Genomic DNA, 16,846 nt, shown 5'->3' with positions numbered 1-16,846 from the left:
CATGTCATAATGCATATTCCAACTTATATGTTCTTTCTTTGTTGAAAAATGTGCACAAAGGAGAATAATCATTAATGCATTAATCTACATTCACACATCAATTTGGAAAAGTGAGTTGCTACTTTGATATTAAAGTAGCTGACAGTATGTAATAAAATGCATTTGGAAAGCAACTTGCTCAATACTGATCACACGACTGTAATATTCCAAAAAATAAAGGGTAAAATCGATTTAAGTTCAAATTTTATCATCAATTTTTAGCGCCAAATCACAACAAAAGTTATCTCATGACACTTTCCAATTAGAGTCCGTCTAGACCAAACTCTTAAAACAGTATTGAGCAGCTACCTCAATGCTACTTTACTCATAGACCTACTATGAGTTTGTTTTAGCAGCCAACATAACATGTAACCCTAAGCTGCATGTGAACTATAATGACCGCAAGTAAGGGGAAACTAAAATGAAACTGAACCCTGTTCACATTTTATTTAATCAGATTTCAGGGCCAGTTCCACCCCAGGCCCCCTTCGGGATACGCCCCTGTGAGTAAGGGATGTTTTATTATCTCTGCCAAGAGATAATGTTTTCGGTAGGTTTGTTTGTCTTTCGAAAGGATTACAGAAAAAATTGCTGGACGATTTTCAACTTGTTGGAAGGGTCAAGCATGAGCCAAAAAAAAAAAACAAAAACAAAAAAACATTAAATTTTGGATCCGAACCACAGAACAAGATCAAACTTCAACAGAAAGCAGCCATTAGGGAGCTCTCGGGGACAGTGGATTCATGGGAGAACAGGTACAACTATAACATCAGCACAATTATAACAGCTTTTTTTTTTTGTTTTTCCTAAGTCTCAGGTGTTGCTATGGAAACATAAAAACATCTCACGCAACTAAATACGCTCGTACTCACATCCAAATGTGAACTGTCTGCAATAAACTCCACTAGGGGTGTTTAGGACATTTTAGAACAACCAATTTTCTTGACCATGCAGAGCCATATCACAAAAGAATGAACAATTGGTGTGGAGGTCAGTGCTGCGCTTATAGTCATTAATATACCTTTAATATACCTTTAATATACCTTTCCTCTGAAAAGGAAATTAGTTTATGTAGTCTATAGTTCCTCTATAGGCCTATACCACTAACTTGGGTATGTATCTGGCACATGGCCCCAGCTCTGGTTCTGGTCCTGTCAGCTGCAGCTCTGTTGCCACAATTTGTCCAGTTTGTTTGGCTTCAGATTTCCTTCTGCTTATCCCATCCAGCTGGTCTTGAAACTCTCAGCTATTGTGTTTAATCTAATTTCTCATAGTTCCAATGTGACTCACCGAATATATCCCGGCAACATAAACCAAGCATTCTTACACTTAGGATCATGTGTGTGTGTGTTTGGTTGCACTAAAAAGTATCAAACTGAGCCAAAAAAAAAAAGCCAACACTGAAACTCCCTTCAACCACTTCTGTCGTCTCCAAAAAAACTTGTGGCTCCTCCTGTTGCGTCGCCGCCGTGCGCACTGGAGAAATTCCCTCAGTCAGTGCTTGCTTGAGATCCACAGAGCACACTTGCACTTAGGAGTTAGATCCCAACTTTTTTCGCGGAGGGTTTTACATTAAAATCTGCTCTATTTTTTCCCCCTCTGTGCAGATCCTTACAGTTTATCCCACGTCAAATTTGTTTTCTTCGCATAAGTTTCCGTTTCGGTTTTCTTTTCGGTTTCTTGACTTTTATCCATGTGGAAATGGAATGTAAGGAGTTCCCTAGAGAGAGGCTATCAAGGTTTTGAGGTAAGACCATTTATATTTCATTACAAAGATTTGAGCTGAAGTTTATTAAAAATTTAAGAAGCACTTTGCCTGCGGCGCATTGTGCGTAATTTATAGACTTCATCCGCTCTTTGTGGTGATGGAGGTAGAAAGTCACCCACGAAACTTGAGCCGAACTCGGGTCAGTGATCCCTCAAATTCTTCTTTTTATTGCCTCTTCTTGAAAAGTACTTAATCATCATTCCCATCATCATCATCGAATATTTGGTAACTTTGTTATTGTAGTTATTCCAGCTGCTGTGACTCCTCCTCCTCCTCCCGATGAGGATGGACCCCGCCGCCGTGTGCATCCTGCAGACTCTGCTGATGCTGATGGCCTTGCCCACCGTTGCCTCAGTCCCCTGCCCACGACCCTGCGCCTGCCCCCAGCCCACTGAGCTCCACTGCACCTTCCGCTCCCTTATCACCATCCCAGCTGCTATATCTAAACACGTGCAACGCATGAACCTGGGGTCAGTCATTTTTGCATTTAATACTGACTTTCCTTCAATGTTATTTTGCTATACATGATTAGACTTAATGCAATATTGGATTTTTTATTTATAATTTTACATTTTGGCTTTAATGTGTATTATGCTGCCCACTTTGTTTTGCTGCTTCAGGTTTAATAGCATTAATACGATCACAGACAAATCACTGGCTGGTTTGAGGAAGCTGGAGCTTCTGATGGTTCATGGGAATGACATCCACAGTCTACCTGATGGAGCGTTCAGGGACCTTCATTCACTACAGGTACGCTGGCTGAACACGCCATCGAAATGTCATGAATGAAAGAATGAATGAACAGCTCCTTGAATGTCCTTGATAAGACATTAAAACCCACCATGGAATCTACATCAGTTTCTTTGTGTGAACTGTTTGCAATGCCCCATTCTAATATTGTGCATAGACACGTCCACATTCAGTGCCAAATTATGATATTTAATAGCTCACATGCCTATTTGGAGTCTTCAAAAGGCCTTTCTGTGTGCCCACATAGAAAAAATATCTTATATCTTCATCTTATAATCTTAAAAAATAATGTCACATGTCCTTACCACATTTGGCACAGAATGTGTTCAGTCCTGTGACTATGGCTTTACTGTCCACTGACCAGGTACAGCTACAGAAGACATTTCCATTTCCAAAGGGTTTCAAGAACAAAAAATATTTTATTTTTTCTCTTATTTTTTTTCTTTATCTCGTACTTAAACCTGAAACTTAGACCTTGACTTTCTACTTAATTCTAGAAATGACAAACGTCTCAAAATATTCTTAAGCTGAAATGTGAAATCAAGAAAAAAAATAGAGTTACACATGGCACAAAATAATGTAATATTTAAGCCCTAATGTTCCCCTTAAAAAGTAATATAACATTATTGTTGTATGAACCTTGAATTGAGTAACATATGGCTGCACCATTAAATTAAGTAGAAATATTCTAATTATATTGTTTATGACCTCTCCCCTATTTAGAATATCTAATTTAGGAGTATTCGGGACCTTCAATATGGCATGGCAGGGTTAATAACATCATGATTACTAATGATGACTTTCTTTCTCTTCATTGGTTTAGATGCTGAAAATTAGTTACAACAAGCTGAAGGAGATCAACAGACACACCCTTCAGGGTCTGTGGGCCTTGACCAGGTTACACCTGGACCACAACCGACTGGAGTTCATCCACCCAGATGCCTTTCAGGGCCTCACCTCCTTGCGGCTGCTGCAGCTGGAAGGCAATCGACTTCAGCAGCTGCACCCAGCCACCTTTACCACCTTCACTCTGATGGGCTACTTCCATGTCTCTACTCTGAGGCACCTTTACCTGTCGGACAACGGGCTGATGTCGCTGCCGTCCAGGGTGGTGACCACCATGCCTCAGCTGGAGAACCTGTACCTCCATGGGAACCCCTGGACGTGCGACTGCAACATGAGATGGCTCCATGACTGGGATAAAACCTCTCCAGGTTATTTCTGTACTGCAGTCTAGCTGTTTAGTTTAGATCTGTGTTTATTCTTGTGGTTAAGAACTTTTCACATCAAAGACCCCTGAACTGACACAAATTAGACCACAGACCCCCCATTTGATAAGATTTGTTTTTAGATATTTTATTACAGAAAGAATATGACTTTCATGACCAAAATAGACATACATTATATAGGTGTATTACTTATGGATGGAATTATTGTAAAAATAAATTATTTCTTGTTTTGCCCCCAACTCCACCCCCAAAGACCCCTTGGGGTCCCTGGACCCCATTTGAAAACCACTGTTTTTGAGTATGTTCAATGATTTCAAAATTGGAACATTCAAAGATGATAATTCAAGGCTGTTTCAAGGTCTTATTTGACAAAGTTGTTCTTTTTTATTTTTCTCCAGGTGTCTTAAAATGTAAAAAGGACAGGGCACTTCCTGGTGGCCAGTTGTGTCCTATGTGCTCCTCTCCCAGGCACCTCCAGAGGGAAGACCTTCAGGCTGTGGGGAACCTAGTCTGTAGCAGCCCCGTCATCAACTCTTCTCACAGTACTTCCTCACCTGGTGATGTCGAGAGTGAGGTCATGACCACAGAGGACTTCAGTGAACCATTTGGAATCATGTCTCTGGGCCTATCAGATGAACATGGGAATGAGGTGGATCTAGAGTGTAGCATTGGTGAGCCGAGAGAGCTTACTAAGATCAACTGGGAGCAGGTCGACCACCTCCAACTGTCCTCCAACATAACTTTATCAGTGGATGTGGATTGTCCTGTCGATAGAGAAAAGTATGAGCGACTATGGAGGCTAATTGCATATTACAGCAATGTGCCAGCCCATTTACAAAGGGGGATTATGCTCACAAAGGAGCCTCATCCAACCTATGTGTATAGACAGGATTCTGAGAAGGATGCCCTGTACTACACAGGTGTTAAAGTTAATATGATGGCCCAGCCAGCATGGCTGATGCAAAGATCTGCAGACCTTCAGTTGAACAGACTTCAGTCATCAGCCAACATAGTAAAATTGATCCTGAGCACAGACTTCTCGGAGACAGTGGAGTTGGAGCTGCTACGGAGACAGAAGAGGACATGGGTCATGATTGAGTCAACAAACACAACTTGCAAAGTGTTGAGTGCTATCGTGGGAAGTCAAAGTCAAATGTACTGTAATGTGCATAGTTCTGGCCAGCCGGTCATCCGCTGGATGCAGCCAGACGGCTCCAAGGTGGAGGCACCATACGTGAGCCCAGACAACAGAGTGTCTGTGTCCAGTGAAGGACGGCTGGTCATTAAAGCTGTCAGCCACACAGACGCAGGAATTTACTACTGCATTGCCAAGGTTCATGGAGACCTTGCTGTTCTGCCATTCCATCTGACAGTGCAGGACTCCTCCAGCCCTCAGCCAGGAGAAGATACCTCAATTACAACCATCGAGGGATTTGCAGGGGACCCTATTTCCTTGCCTTGCATGGCTTCTGGTTCCCCTGATGCTGAAATTAACTGGATTCTACCAAACCGCAACATAGTTAGTTTCCAAGCCAACTCCTCCAGAGTTTTGGTCTATTCAAACGGAACTCTTCATATTCCTCATACTCATTTATCAGATAATGGTCATTATAAATGCATCGCCATAAATCAACATGGTGTGGATACACTGGCTACAAAAATCACTGTCATCAGGCGCAATGGGCTGATAAAGCCTTTGAAGAAGTTTCCAGCAAAACCTCAGTCAGTTTCCGGGGTCAACACGCAAATTAAAGTCCCCATCGAGAATTTGGAAGAGGCATCAGGGGACATTGATGTTACTCAGGTGGGGGGTCCATTAAACCGCTTGGATCCCCAGAGGAAGAGAATTCCAGGAGGTGTGGCCACAGGCAGGAGGGGCTATCCATCCAGGAATATGTGGAGGAGGCCACCTGTGCTTCGAAAACCAATAGGATCACGTGTTGAAGACAGGAAGAATATAGTTGAGAGCAGGAGAAGGATTAATATGTCAAAGGGTAAAATAGACCCGGAGAAATGGGCTGATATTTTGTCTAAGATTAGAGATAGAAAGGCTCAAAATGCTGTGACAACACCTCCGGTTCAGCGTACAACAGAGAGTAAAATGGCACAGCAGACAACACAGTCACAAGAAACTATTGAGGGATCATCAGATGGTGTGACTATGCAGGAAAAAGAGGGCCAGGATTACTTCACAACACCACGTACTCTAGTACAACATACAGAAATAAATCCTAATAAACACAATACACAAGGTCAAGGCACACATGTGACTTCTAACAGCTACACGACACATAATGCACATGACGTGACGTTAAACACTCAGCAAACACACAGCATACATGCTACTGAAGAGGCGCTCACAACACAGACTACATACAGTGTACAACACGCAAACACTGATATGAACTCAGATCGACACTCAACTTCAAACGGTGTATTTTTCCTCCCACAGACAACATCTGTTCCCCTACATGCTGTCACTTCCTGGCAGGCTAGCACAATCATTGCAAGCAGCAGCAATACCTTTTCACTACAAGAGAAACATAGCACAAATACAGATGTTGATGGAAGCAAAACAGCTGATTCGTCAAAGGCATCGGAAAGGATTGGAGATACGGGCAAGCTGAATGTTGTTGCCAGTTCTAATAATGACAGAGAGCTCTCTTCAAGTGGAAGTCATAATATCCCCACGCTCAATCCAAATGAAGCAGAAACAAGCGAGGGAAATGGAAAATATCTTAGTGAGACTGCAACATCACAGCTGGATACTCAGCCTGTCAAGGACAGAACATCTGATGATTTGCAATCTCAAGTAAAACTCACATTGGCATTTCCAACAACTACTCTTATACCCATCACTTCGAGAATGAGGGGGTCTGAAGAACAATCTCCCCCTCGCCAACGACAGCCTAACTCAAGGAGAAAGAATGGAGGTCGTCGGAGAAGGCCAAACAGAAGAAAACAAAAAGGGAATAAACCCATCCGGTTTACTGCCACCACACCTGTAAATGTTCTCCTAGCAACAGTTAGGACCACTGCCTCCTCGCAACTAAAAATAGAATCATTACAAGTTACACCAGCCAATTCCAATACCACTGTTCCATTCAGCAGCAGCCAAGTAGCGTCATCAGGCAGACTGAGTCATCAAGAAAGCACAGTCTCGGGGTATGAAGCAGAGACCACACTCTCCTCACTACCAGTTTCTCCTCCCGAAACAAACGATAGCATTCTACCCTTGGCCAAACCACCATTCAAAAGTACATCAGCGGCACCGTCATTTCCAACAGCCTCTCCAGGAATGGATCACGGAAAGACGACTTCTCAAACAGCCTTGGGAATCTCAGAGGGAGAGTCTCCTGCAGAATGGATGGATATGTTTACATCACCCACTCTGCAGAGATTTACAGATAGCCTTCTTCCGCCTGTTAAACCCTTAGAGGAGAAACAAAGGCTAAGCGTTATGGGAGACTCTGGACGTGTGGCTCATTCTGGTAATTCCTTTGGAGGTTTTCACACTCTAATGCAAGAGCAAACGGATATCGGGCTGAATCGATCAGGCTATCAGTACACATCCACCGAAAAGGGCGAAACAATGTTTTTCAAAGAGACTGGCATGCATTTTCCATTGCTGCCATCTCCATCTGCCTCAGCTTCTTCCTTGACTGAACATGAAATCAAGCCAACCTCTGGATACACTTCAAGAGATTTAATTACACAGAGCATGGTTTATGAGGGTGATTTAAACACCGAACAAGTTACCACAAAGAAACCCACAGTCCCTGAAATATTTTATCATAGTAAAAATGAAACCACAAGCAGTGAGACACTACAAGATAAGCATCTTCAAGAAACTGTAAACATAGGAATAGATCTTGATGATTCTATCACGAGATCTGAAATAACTACTGAAATGACAATCCATTCCACGGCTGCTTCATCAAGACCAGGTGCTTTGATCCCATCCAGAATGGTGCCGTATGTGACGATACCTACAATGTCCTCCACAGGAGCCAAAATGGGCCCTTCGCTTAGGGCCACCACATCACCAGAAGATCAAAACCAAGACCAACTAATTCAACCCAGTACCACATCAGAGCCTCAGAGAACATTAGACTTCGATCCTGCAACCCAGTCAACTCACCACAAACTGCCTCAATTTGTTACAATAAATCCAACTTCCCCAGCTCTAAAATTGACCAGCGGGCAGATAATCAAGCAGACGACCACCCCTGCCTCAACAACTGCTGCAATCCAAACCACTCCATTCGAAGAGGGACTGCGAACAAGCACTGACAATGTGCCCAGAAAGCACCAGCTACCTGGACAAGGATCTATTCCGAGAGGGAAGCCAAGCATAGCTAAGACCAATTTCCAGACATTCACTGTGAAAGCTGAAACAGATGTTCAACTTCCCTGTGAAGCCCAGGGTGAGCCAATGCCCTTCCTGTCATGGACGAAAGTTGCTAGTGGTATGTATGACTCAACTTCATACCTCAGCTTTATGTACATTTTCAGGTTACCTATGGTACTTTCTTTTTCACAAACTTTTTTTGGAAATTGAAATACATTCTGAGTCAGTCTAATCGCATTGTCTGAGATTTCTTGTGTTTTATTTATTTGTTTGTTTGCATGTTAATATTTGTAAGCTTGATTTTCCATGTTTTACATATTTCATCATAGCATAGGAGATGGTTGTGGTCATCAGATATATCCATAATATAGATTATTATTTTATGCCTTTGAGGCACACTTATTGTAAGTTGCCAACAGAACAATGCACAAATTGCATTTGGACAATGCAAAAATTGCATCGTCTCTGTCTTTGCCAGTCTGAGAATAATACTTCACTACCAAAAGCTGAATTGAGGATGAACTCCAATTATATATTTGTGAAAAATGCTGTCGTATATGATATTTTTCTTTTCCCATTCATTCAGGGGTGAGTATTGCTCAGAACACCAAGGTCCAGAGGCTTGAGGTCCATCCGAACGGTACATTAATCATCAGAAACACCCAGCCCATGGATGGGGGCCAGTATATGTGCGCAGTCCAGAACCAGTTTGGCTCAGACAAGATGATGGTGAACCTTGTGGTCCTGTCTCAACATCCGCGGATCCTCCATCCTCGGCAAAGAGACATCACTGTGCCTCTAGGGGGCATGGTTGATATGGAGTGTGTAGTGGAGGGGCATCCCATGCCTCGAGTCACATGGGTGCTCCCTAACCATGTCCACTTAGCTGCTACCCCGCTTGGTGTTGCCCCTCAGCAACGTGTGTCCATCTCGAGTAATGGAACCCTCCGGATTAGCCAGGCCTCTTACACAGACAGGGGGATTTATAAGTGCATTGGCAGCAGTGCAGCTGGAGCTGACACAGTCTCAGTCCGCCTTTATGTCTCAGCATCGGCTCCTGTGATTCAGCAGGCACAAAATGAGAACACAACACTCCCAGAGGGCAGCAACATCTACATGCACTGTACTGCCACGGGTGCCCCTCAACCTGTAATTCTTTGGATCACACCCAATGGTGTACAGCTCACTGCTTCCCAGTTTGTTAGTGAACGCAATCTCAACATCTTCCCCAATGGAACCCTCTACATACAGGGACTGGGGCTGGGAAATGCTGGAAAATATGAGTGCTTGGCCAGTAATGTGATGGCATCTAGCAGGAGAACAGTAAACCTGAGCATAAGGAGGAATCCGTCCTCTACCAAGGCTACCATCACAATGTCGTCCCCTCAGAGAACAGATGTGATTTACGGTGCAAGGCTGCTGCTCAACTGTGTAGCAACAGGAGCACCAACACCCCGGATTATCTGGAGGACGCCGTCTAAGAAGCTGGTGGATGCTCAGTACAGGTAACAAGTGCACAAGCTAATTATCCTCTTTTCACATCCTCAATTAAATGTTGAAATAAATGTTTATATATAGCTTTCTCTTATCTTTGCAGTTTTGACCCCAGGATCAATGTGTTCCCGAATGGCAGTATAACCATTCATTATGTGACTCAGAAGGACAGTGGTGACTACCTTTGTATGGCACGTAACAAGGTGGGTGATGACTATGTCCTGCTGCGGGTCAATGTGCTGACCAGGCCAGCCAAGATCAAGCAGAAGCAGCAGCAATATAGTCAGGAGGTAATGTATGGTGGAGACCTAAAGGTGGACTGCGTGGCCTCTGGTCTCCCCAACCCTGAGATCAGCTGGGCACTACCGGATGGCACCATGGTTAACCCGGACAAACAAAGAGACAACAGCGGGGGGCGCAGTCGCAGGTATGAGCTGCATAATAATACTGAATCTTGCAAAACCTCAACATATGGGATATATCACAAAGGGAGTTCAACTTAGTCAGGCTCTCTTTGAGCTATATAGCTACCTCAGCCTGACATTATTATTAGAATTGATAAGGTTTTATTGATAAAAATGCCATTGTTGATTATGCTTATTGGTCAAGTCCTTTTTGACTGTAGCCTAAGAGCTAGGTGTAGCAACAATCTGTTTTTGTTTTTTCTTTGGTGAAGGGAACTTAACCAAAGAAAAAGTCTGCTGAGCGAGGTGTTAATTTTATTATGACGTAGGATACACACTGCGTAATGGACATGCTGATTGGCAGGGATTCATTGCCACTTGTGTGTGGAGTGTCAAATATGTTGTGTGAAAAGGTATTCCTACATACAGCTGGTTTTTAAACTTAAACACTTTAAACACTTAAAAATCTAATTTTCGGTTTCCAGTTTATTAGGCCCCTCTAGCTAAAAATAATGCAATTTAGATAAATTTTGGAGGCTGTAAAAAAAAGTGTTGCTGTTGAACTGCATCATGTATACTGAGGGTTAATTTTAAAAATATAAATAATCAATCTTTTCACCTTCCTTCTTACACTAATCCCAATCTCTGATGCTGAACCAAACTCTATAAAGCTGTTCAGGGTTTGGAAATTGCCGAGGCAGGAGAACTCATATATCTCCATTGAGAACTATTCAGTACAGTACTTAGACTTTTGAAGAGCCATTTAAAATGTCCTTAAGTAAATACTGTTTATTGAAAAGTATTCCCTGACTTTGTGCTTGAGTGACAACTCGCCAAGCTTGGCATCTCACCAGATTTATGACTTCTTGCTTCCTCAGAAAGTTATTTCAACAACCAATTCTGGCATGTGCTGCTAGAGTACAAAAAGTCCTTTATATTTCAGCTGTATTTTTTGCTTCCTGCTATGACCCTGAGCATGCAGCAATTACTTAATTATGAGATGGTTAAGGTTACACAACCAAATTTGTTTCTATTCAAGATAGAATGGCTGTGCACAGAAAAAAAAGACAGAGGGCTGCCAAACCAATAGCTTTGTAGTCCTCTGTCTCAAAATAGTCTTGAGGATAAATACATTACTGGTATGCAAAGTAGTACTATCATATGAAGAAAGCATTTTTATTAGTATCTCAGTTTAGTATTCTGTATTTAATAAGAAAAGAGCCATATAATGTGTGAAATCATAATAACCATGTAAATGCATATAATTATAAATATATTCAGAATTTATATAATCTAAAGCGTATAAATCTTAAAAGACAGCCGCAGTCATCAAAGTACAATAATCAGTTTTCTATACTTTGCTTTACCTTTCTGAACTGTATGCAGGTATGTGGTGTTTGACAATGGGACGCTGTACTTCAATGATGTTGGCATGCCAGAAGAAGGAGACTACACCTGCTATGCTGAAAACCAACTTGGCAAAGATGAGATGAAGGTTAGAATCAAGGTCAAGGTTGCAACCTCACCACCACAAATCCAGGATAAAGACCAAAAGATTGTCAGAGTTTTCTACGGCGAGACTGTTACCCTGAGATGTAACACGAAAGGGGAATCAATGCCGGTCATCACATGGATATCCCCTACAAATCGAGTGATCTCTCCTGCTTTGGACAAATACCAGGTCCTGGATGATGGGACACTGGTAGTTCAGAAGGTCCAGCGTTTTGATGGAGGTAACTACACCTGCATGGCCAGGAACAATGCAGGACAAGACCATAAAGTCATCAGGCTGGAGGTCCTAGTGACATCTCCAACTATCAGTGGCTTAAGTGGAAATGCCAACACCATCAAGGTGACTGCAGTTCAGGATCAGCAGATATTTTTGGACTGTGTGGCAAAGGGGACCCCCACCCCTCGCATCATGTGGGTTCTACCGGAAAATGTGATCCTTCCAGCACCTTACTCCAGCAAAAGAATGACAGTTCATCAAAATGGTACTTTGGAAATCCGGTCACCCAAGAGGACGGACTCGGGGCTGCTAGCTTGCATTGCTCGTAACGAAGGCGGGGAGGTCAGGATGGTGGTCAACTTGGATGTGGTTGCTGAGAGGCCACAAATTAGAGGTCCCAAAACAGACAGCCTGTCACTGACTGTGGGTAATGCCATGACTCTGAATTGCTCCTTTGAGGGCTCAACACTACCTCATGTCACTTGGATCTTACCCAACGGTACACCTTTACATAGTGGTGCTCAGTTCTCTAAGTTCTTTCACCGGCCAGATGGCTCCTTGATCATCAGCAACCCCTCTGTTGCCGATGCTGGTATGTACCGCTGTCTGGGGCGTAATATTCGAGGGATTATGGAGCGTACAATCATGTTGTCCCCAGGGAGGAAGCCAGAGATCAACAACAGATACAGCTCTCCTGTCAGCATCATGAATGGGGAAAGACTTTTGCTGCATTGTATGACTAGTGGTGAACTTCTTAGACTAACATGGACGCTACCGAGTGGGGTTGTCCTCAACAGGCCACAGAGAGCTGGACGGTATTCTGTATTGCCCAATGGAACACTTGCTATCCAACAACTATCAGTCTATGATCGAGGTTTGTATGTTTGCCGAGCTGCAAATGAGTATGGCAGCTCTCTACTTTCTGTATCAGTAATCGTGACTGCATACCCCCCTCGAATTACCAACGGCCCTCCCTCTGTGACTTATGCTAAACGTGGAGTTGCCGTACAGTTGAATTGCATAGCAACTGGGATGCCTAGAGTCGACATAGCATGGGAGACACCTGATAAAACCCGCTTAGCTGTCAGTGCACAGCCACGCCTTTTTGGAAACAAGTATCTCCATCCGCAAGGATCCCTCATCATCCAGAACCCGACACAAAAAGATACTGGCATCTACCGATGCACAGCCAGAAATGCCATTGGTATAGACTCTAAAGCTACATTTCTCAATGTGTTCTGAAGAATTTCACCATTCATCTTGGTTTTCATACTGTATGCCCAAGCAACTGCCTAGTTAAAAACAGCTAATGTTTTTAATGATCAAAATGTTGAAAAACTACTGTCAGATTGATGTAATAATGAATTGATCCAAACCTGCAGTGGTGTCTTGAGTGTTTCCTCTATAGAGGTATTTTGTGCGCCTTTGTAAACCATTTCCACCATTTTGTGGGAAATTCACATCACTGGGAAATATCAATAGGCCTCCTATTTCGAGCATTTACTTTTTATAGTAATGTTTTCCAAAGAAATGCTGATCATATGGGTTGGCATAGTCATGTAATGTTTATAGTTGCTCATAGTTGTTGTATTTTGCAATTTACACTAATGACTTGACCCTTTGGACAGCACGCCACCCTTTATCAAATCATTTACACACATTTTTAGGATTAACTTGTAACAGTCATTGAAAATGATTACCACCTTATCCCACAAAGGAATGCCATTGATGAGTAGTTGTAGTAAAATATAAGGGGACATTTCTAAACTTCTGTACAGTTCAAATTACTCAGGGAGGTGGTTTCCACAGGTGAAAACGTGTCTTCATATTATTACCATACTAAGAAAAAAAATCTGTTACCACTCTAGAAGATGTACTTGGAGGGCAAAAAGATGTTGTTGATTTCACCCTATTAAAAAATATTCAGAGGCTCCTTACTTTCACTGAGGCAGATTGATGCTTTAAGTTCTTAAGTTTAATAAGATAATGATCTCTACTTTGTAGCTCTTTCAATTAAATCATGTTTCTGGAGCCTAATGCTTTGATTCAGAGAATATGTGAACATACTATGTAAATTTGTTGGCACAGTGTGAAAAAAACTCGCAAAGCCAGCACCTATTTGTCAAAAAGTTACTGTATAGGAAAGAGAGAATATAGCATAGAATTAGAACAAATTAATGACCTTTTGTTGGCAGTCATCAAGTTGTAAATCAATGACTTCTATGGGAAATGAACAAAAAAAAAAAATAATAACCTTAACAGTTCCCTTCTGTACCTCAGAGTTTAATAGTTGTGAACTAAAATTTTAGGTCATGGTGGTCCTACTTTCAAAAGCTATTCCTTCGTTCGTTTTTCTCACCAAATTTAGGTGGCTTCCGGTAGTTTTTGAGATGTTTATCTAACTGACAGTACTAAAAACATAACCTGCCAAGAGGAGGTAAACTTTATGATCTGCTGAATGCAAAATAAAATTCTTTTAATTTTCCTCTGCAATTTTGGACTACAAAATAAGTAAGCCTCTAGCTCCACCCCAGGTGTTTCTCATTAATGTGATTGATTTGGCTGATCACGTCCCGATCAATGAGCGAAGGCTCTGTAGCATCCTCGGGCTGTACTGGTAGCTTTGTTCTGATGATCTAGGACAGTTGCTTCTGACAATGACAGATTATGTCAAGCTGTAAGTTTTGTATAACTTTTCTTTTTTGTCTAGGAAATACTGTTTAACTTAATTCCAAAAGTGGTTGAAAATATGTGTATTATTGCTAAGGTGTTTTTTTATATGGCAGGGGATTTGTATTTTCTGAATTTCTGTCACTGCCTTGTGCTTATCGTAAATATCTGTTTGTTTCCAGAAGTGGAATCAGATAATCCAATAACTGATTGTTACGTCGCCTCAGTCGTGTACGCCATTTTTGACTCAGCGTCTGTAAAATGCCGATGCAGGTTCTATGTCTTCATTTGTAAATTATTAGTCTTTGACAAGCTGTGATGCATTGGAATTTTTCCCCCCGTATTTTAATAAAAGATTTCCACCACTTTCTGCTAAGCACAGAGTTAAAAGCAAGACCTTTTTTATTGCTGAGGCAGGGAAAGCATAATGATGATGATGCAAAAATGTTTGCTACTGTACCATAAATGACATCCATAATGATGTTTTTAAAATAAATCAGATAGGAGTGTTTGTCAAAAAAAAAAGCTTCAAGATGCACAGAAGCTTGCAACTTTCTAAACTTTTTTTTTTTTTTTTTTTGTAATGAAAATGTTGACTGTAGTTTTTGTTCAGCTGGCCTCTGAGAGCAGAGCTTAGATTTAAAAACCTGCTCAGCGTAGCATTCTGGATGAAGGAAGTAGGTCATCATTACTCTCGAAGACTAGAAACTTGCAATCATCGCTTTGGGAATACAGCCACAGTCTCGTCTTCCAGAAAGAAGAAACATCTGGAGCCATGAGGAAATCCCCCATTAGTTCAGCAGATTCTGCCTGAAAATGTCATACTTTGAAAAATTTCAGTATCTGTGAGTGTCTTTGGTAAACCTGGCATTCATTATAACAGTCAGGACACTGGGGTAAACCAGTCCTCCACTGTGCTGCCTCAAATAACTTCCATCCAAATGTTCTTCTGCTTTCTTCTTGCAGATGAAATCAACATTTTCCACTCTGAAAACTGATTAGACTGCAGTGATGAATGTTTTTTTTTTCCCTCCTGTGGCTAAACAAGCCTGACATCTCAACCAGATTGCTCACAGCGTTCCACTTTGCCATGAACTGTTTGTGCTATGAAGCTCTCTGTGACCCAGAACTTTGAATGCAGTTCGGAAAAGCTCGCATCTTGTGCCCACCTGTTTACTCTCATTACTGAAAGAGACAATTCAATTTTATTTAAAGCGCCAATTCATAACACAGTTATCTCAAGGCACTTTACAGGTGTGTAAACAACAAGGAAAAACAACAAAAAAAGGTCCCAGGGCAAAATCCCACACTGAGTAAGCATTTGGCGACAGTGACGAGGAAAAACTTCCTTTTAACAGGCAGAAACCTCGAGCAGAACCAGACTCAGTGTAGACGCCTGGGAGGGAGAGGGGGGAGAGGAGAGACAGGGAGATAGAGAGAAAAAGGACAGGGAGGGAGGATAGAGAGAACAGTGCAGAGCAGGAGCAGCAGGATCAGGGCAGGGCCAGGGTTCTGGATCCAGCAGCACTATCAGTGCATCAGCATTTAGTAATGCCACACTTTTTGGATATTTATGCCATAGTCTTTATTGTAGTTATCCACTGAAACTGAAAAAGTACTCACTGTTTAAGGAATTAATGCTAATCACAGCAGCCGTGGCCTAGAGGTTGGAGAAGCGGCTTGTGATCGGAGGGTCGCCGGTTCAATTCCCCCACCGGACGGGCAGGAAAAATTTGGGTGTGGTGGAGTGATTAATGCGAAAAAATTGCTCCCCTCCTTCATTAGCCGGCTGATGTGCCCTTGAGCAAGGCACTCAACCCCCAATATGCTCCCCGGGCGCTTGATGCTGCCCACTGCTCCTGTGTGTGTTTCACTGCATGTAATTTGCCGGGTGTTGCATGTGTGTGTTCAACTAAGGATGGGTCAAATGCAGAAGACAAATTCAGTGTGTGTATGTAAAAATATATATACTGTCAATAAAGCTGATTCTTCTTCTTCTGATCAGACACAATTGAAGAGATGCTTCAGTGAGGGAACCTACTATGATCAGTGAACGACTGGAGACATTCACATAGTGCTGTAGCTGATTGATAAATCAAAGCCAATATGAGGGAGCTCCTATGGCAACGCAACCAGTACATCTGAACATCAAGGCATCATGTCATCATTTCTGAGAAAACAGAGAGCATGAATTTGAAGAAAAGTTGAAAGGACCGCTCAATCACAAGACATTGGCTTCTTTCTTCAGTGCGTGAGACTCAGCACTGAGCTAACCCCCCCACCCTCACCCCCCCCCCAACCCTTTGTTCCTCCTGTGGCAGCTGCGATGTTGACAACATTTGCATGAAGCACAGATTTAGACTTTGAGATCACTCTTCGAGCGTGCGCGTGTGATATATTGCTTTGTTGTGT

General features: G+C 42.3%; 1 protein-coding gene across 2 annotated transcripts; it reads left to right on the top strand.

The window, feature by feature from the left end:
• Nucleotides 1–893: 893 nt before the first annotated feature.
• On the top strand, nt 894–14,959 carry mxra5a (matrix-remodelling associated 5a). Of its 2 annotated transcripts, XM_046382562.1 has the most exons (8): nt 894–1,786; nt 2,051–2,277; nt 2,428–2,557; nt 3,381–3,771; nt 4,185–8,255; nt 8,724–9,642; nt 9,735–10,058; nt 11,422–14,959. In XM_046382562.1, exons 2-8 carry the CDS (start codon nt 2,087–2,089, stop codon nt 13,004–13,006), a joined length of 7,611 nt encoding a protein of 2,536 aa, XP_046238518.1. In that variant the 5' UTR covers nt 894–1,786; nt 2,051–2,086; the 3' UTR covers nt 13,007–14,959. The 2 variants fall into 2 exon arrangements, with proteins under 2 accessions (XP_046238518.1, XP_046238517.1); XM_046382561.1 differs by having other exon boundaries at nt 894–2,277.
• The last annotated feature ends 1,887 nt before the right edge of the window (nt 14,960–16,846 follow it).

Source organism: Scatophagus argus, chromosome 24 (genome assembly GCF_020382885.2).
Source record: "Scatophagus argus isolate fScaArg1 chromosome 24, fScaArg1.pri, whole genome shotgun sequence".
NCBI classification, from domain to species: domain Eukaryota; kingdom Metazoa; phylum Chordata; class Actinopteri; family Scatophagidae; genus Scatophagus; species Scatophagus argus.
This window is presented reverse-complemented; position numbering and strand designations above follow the sequence as displayed.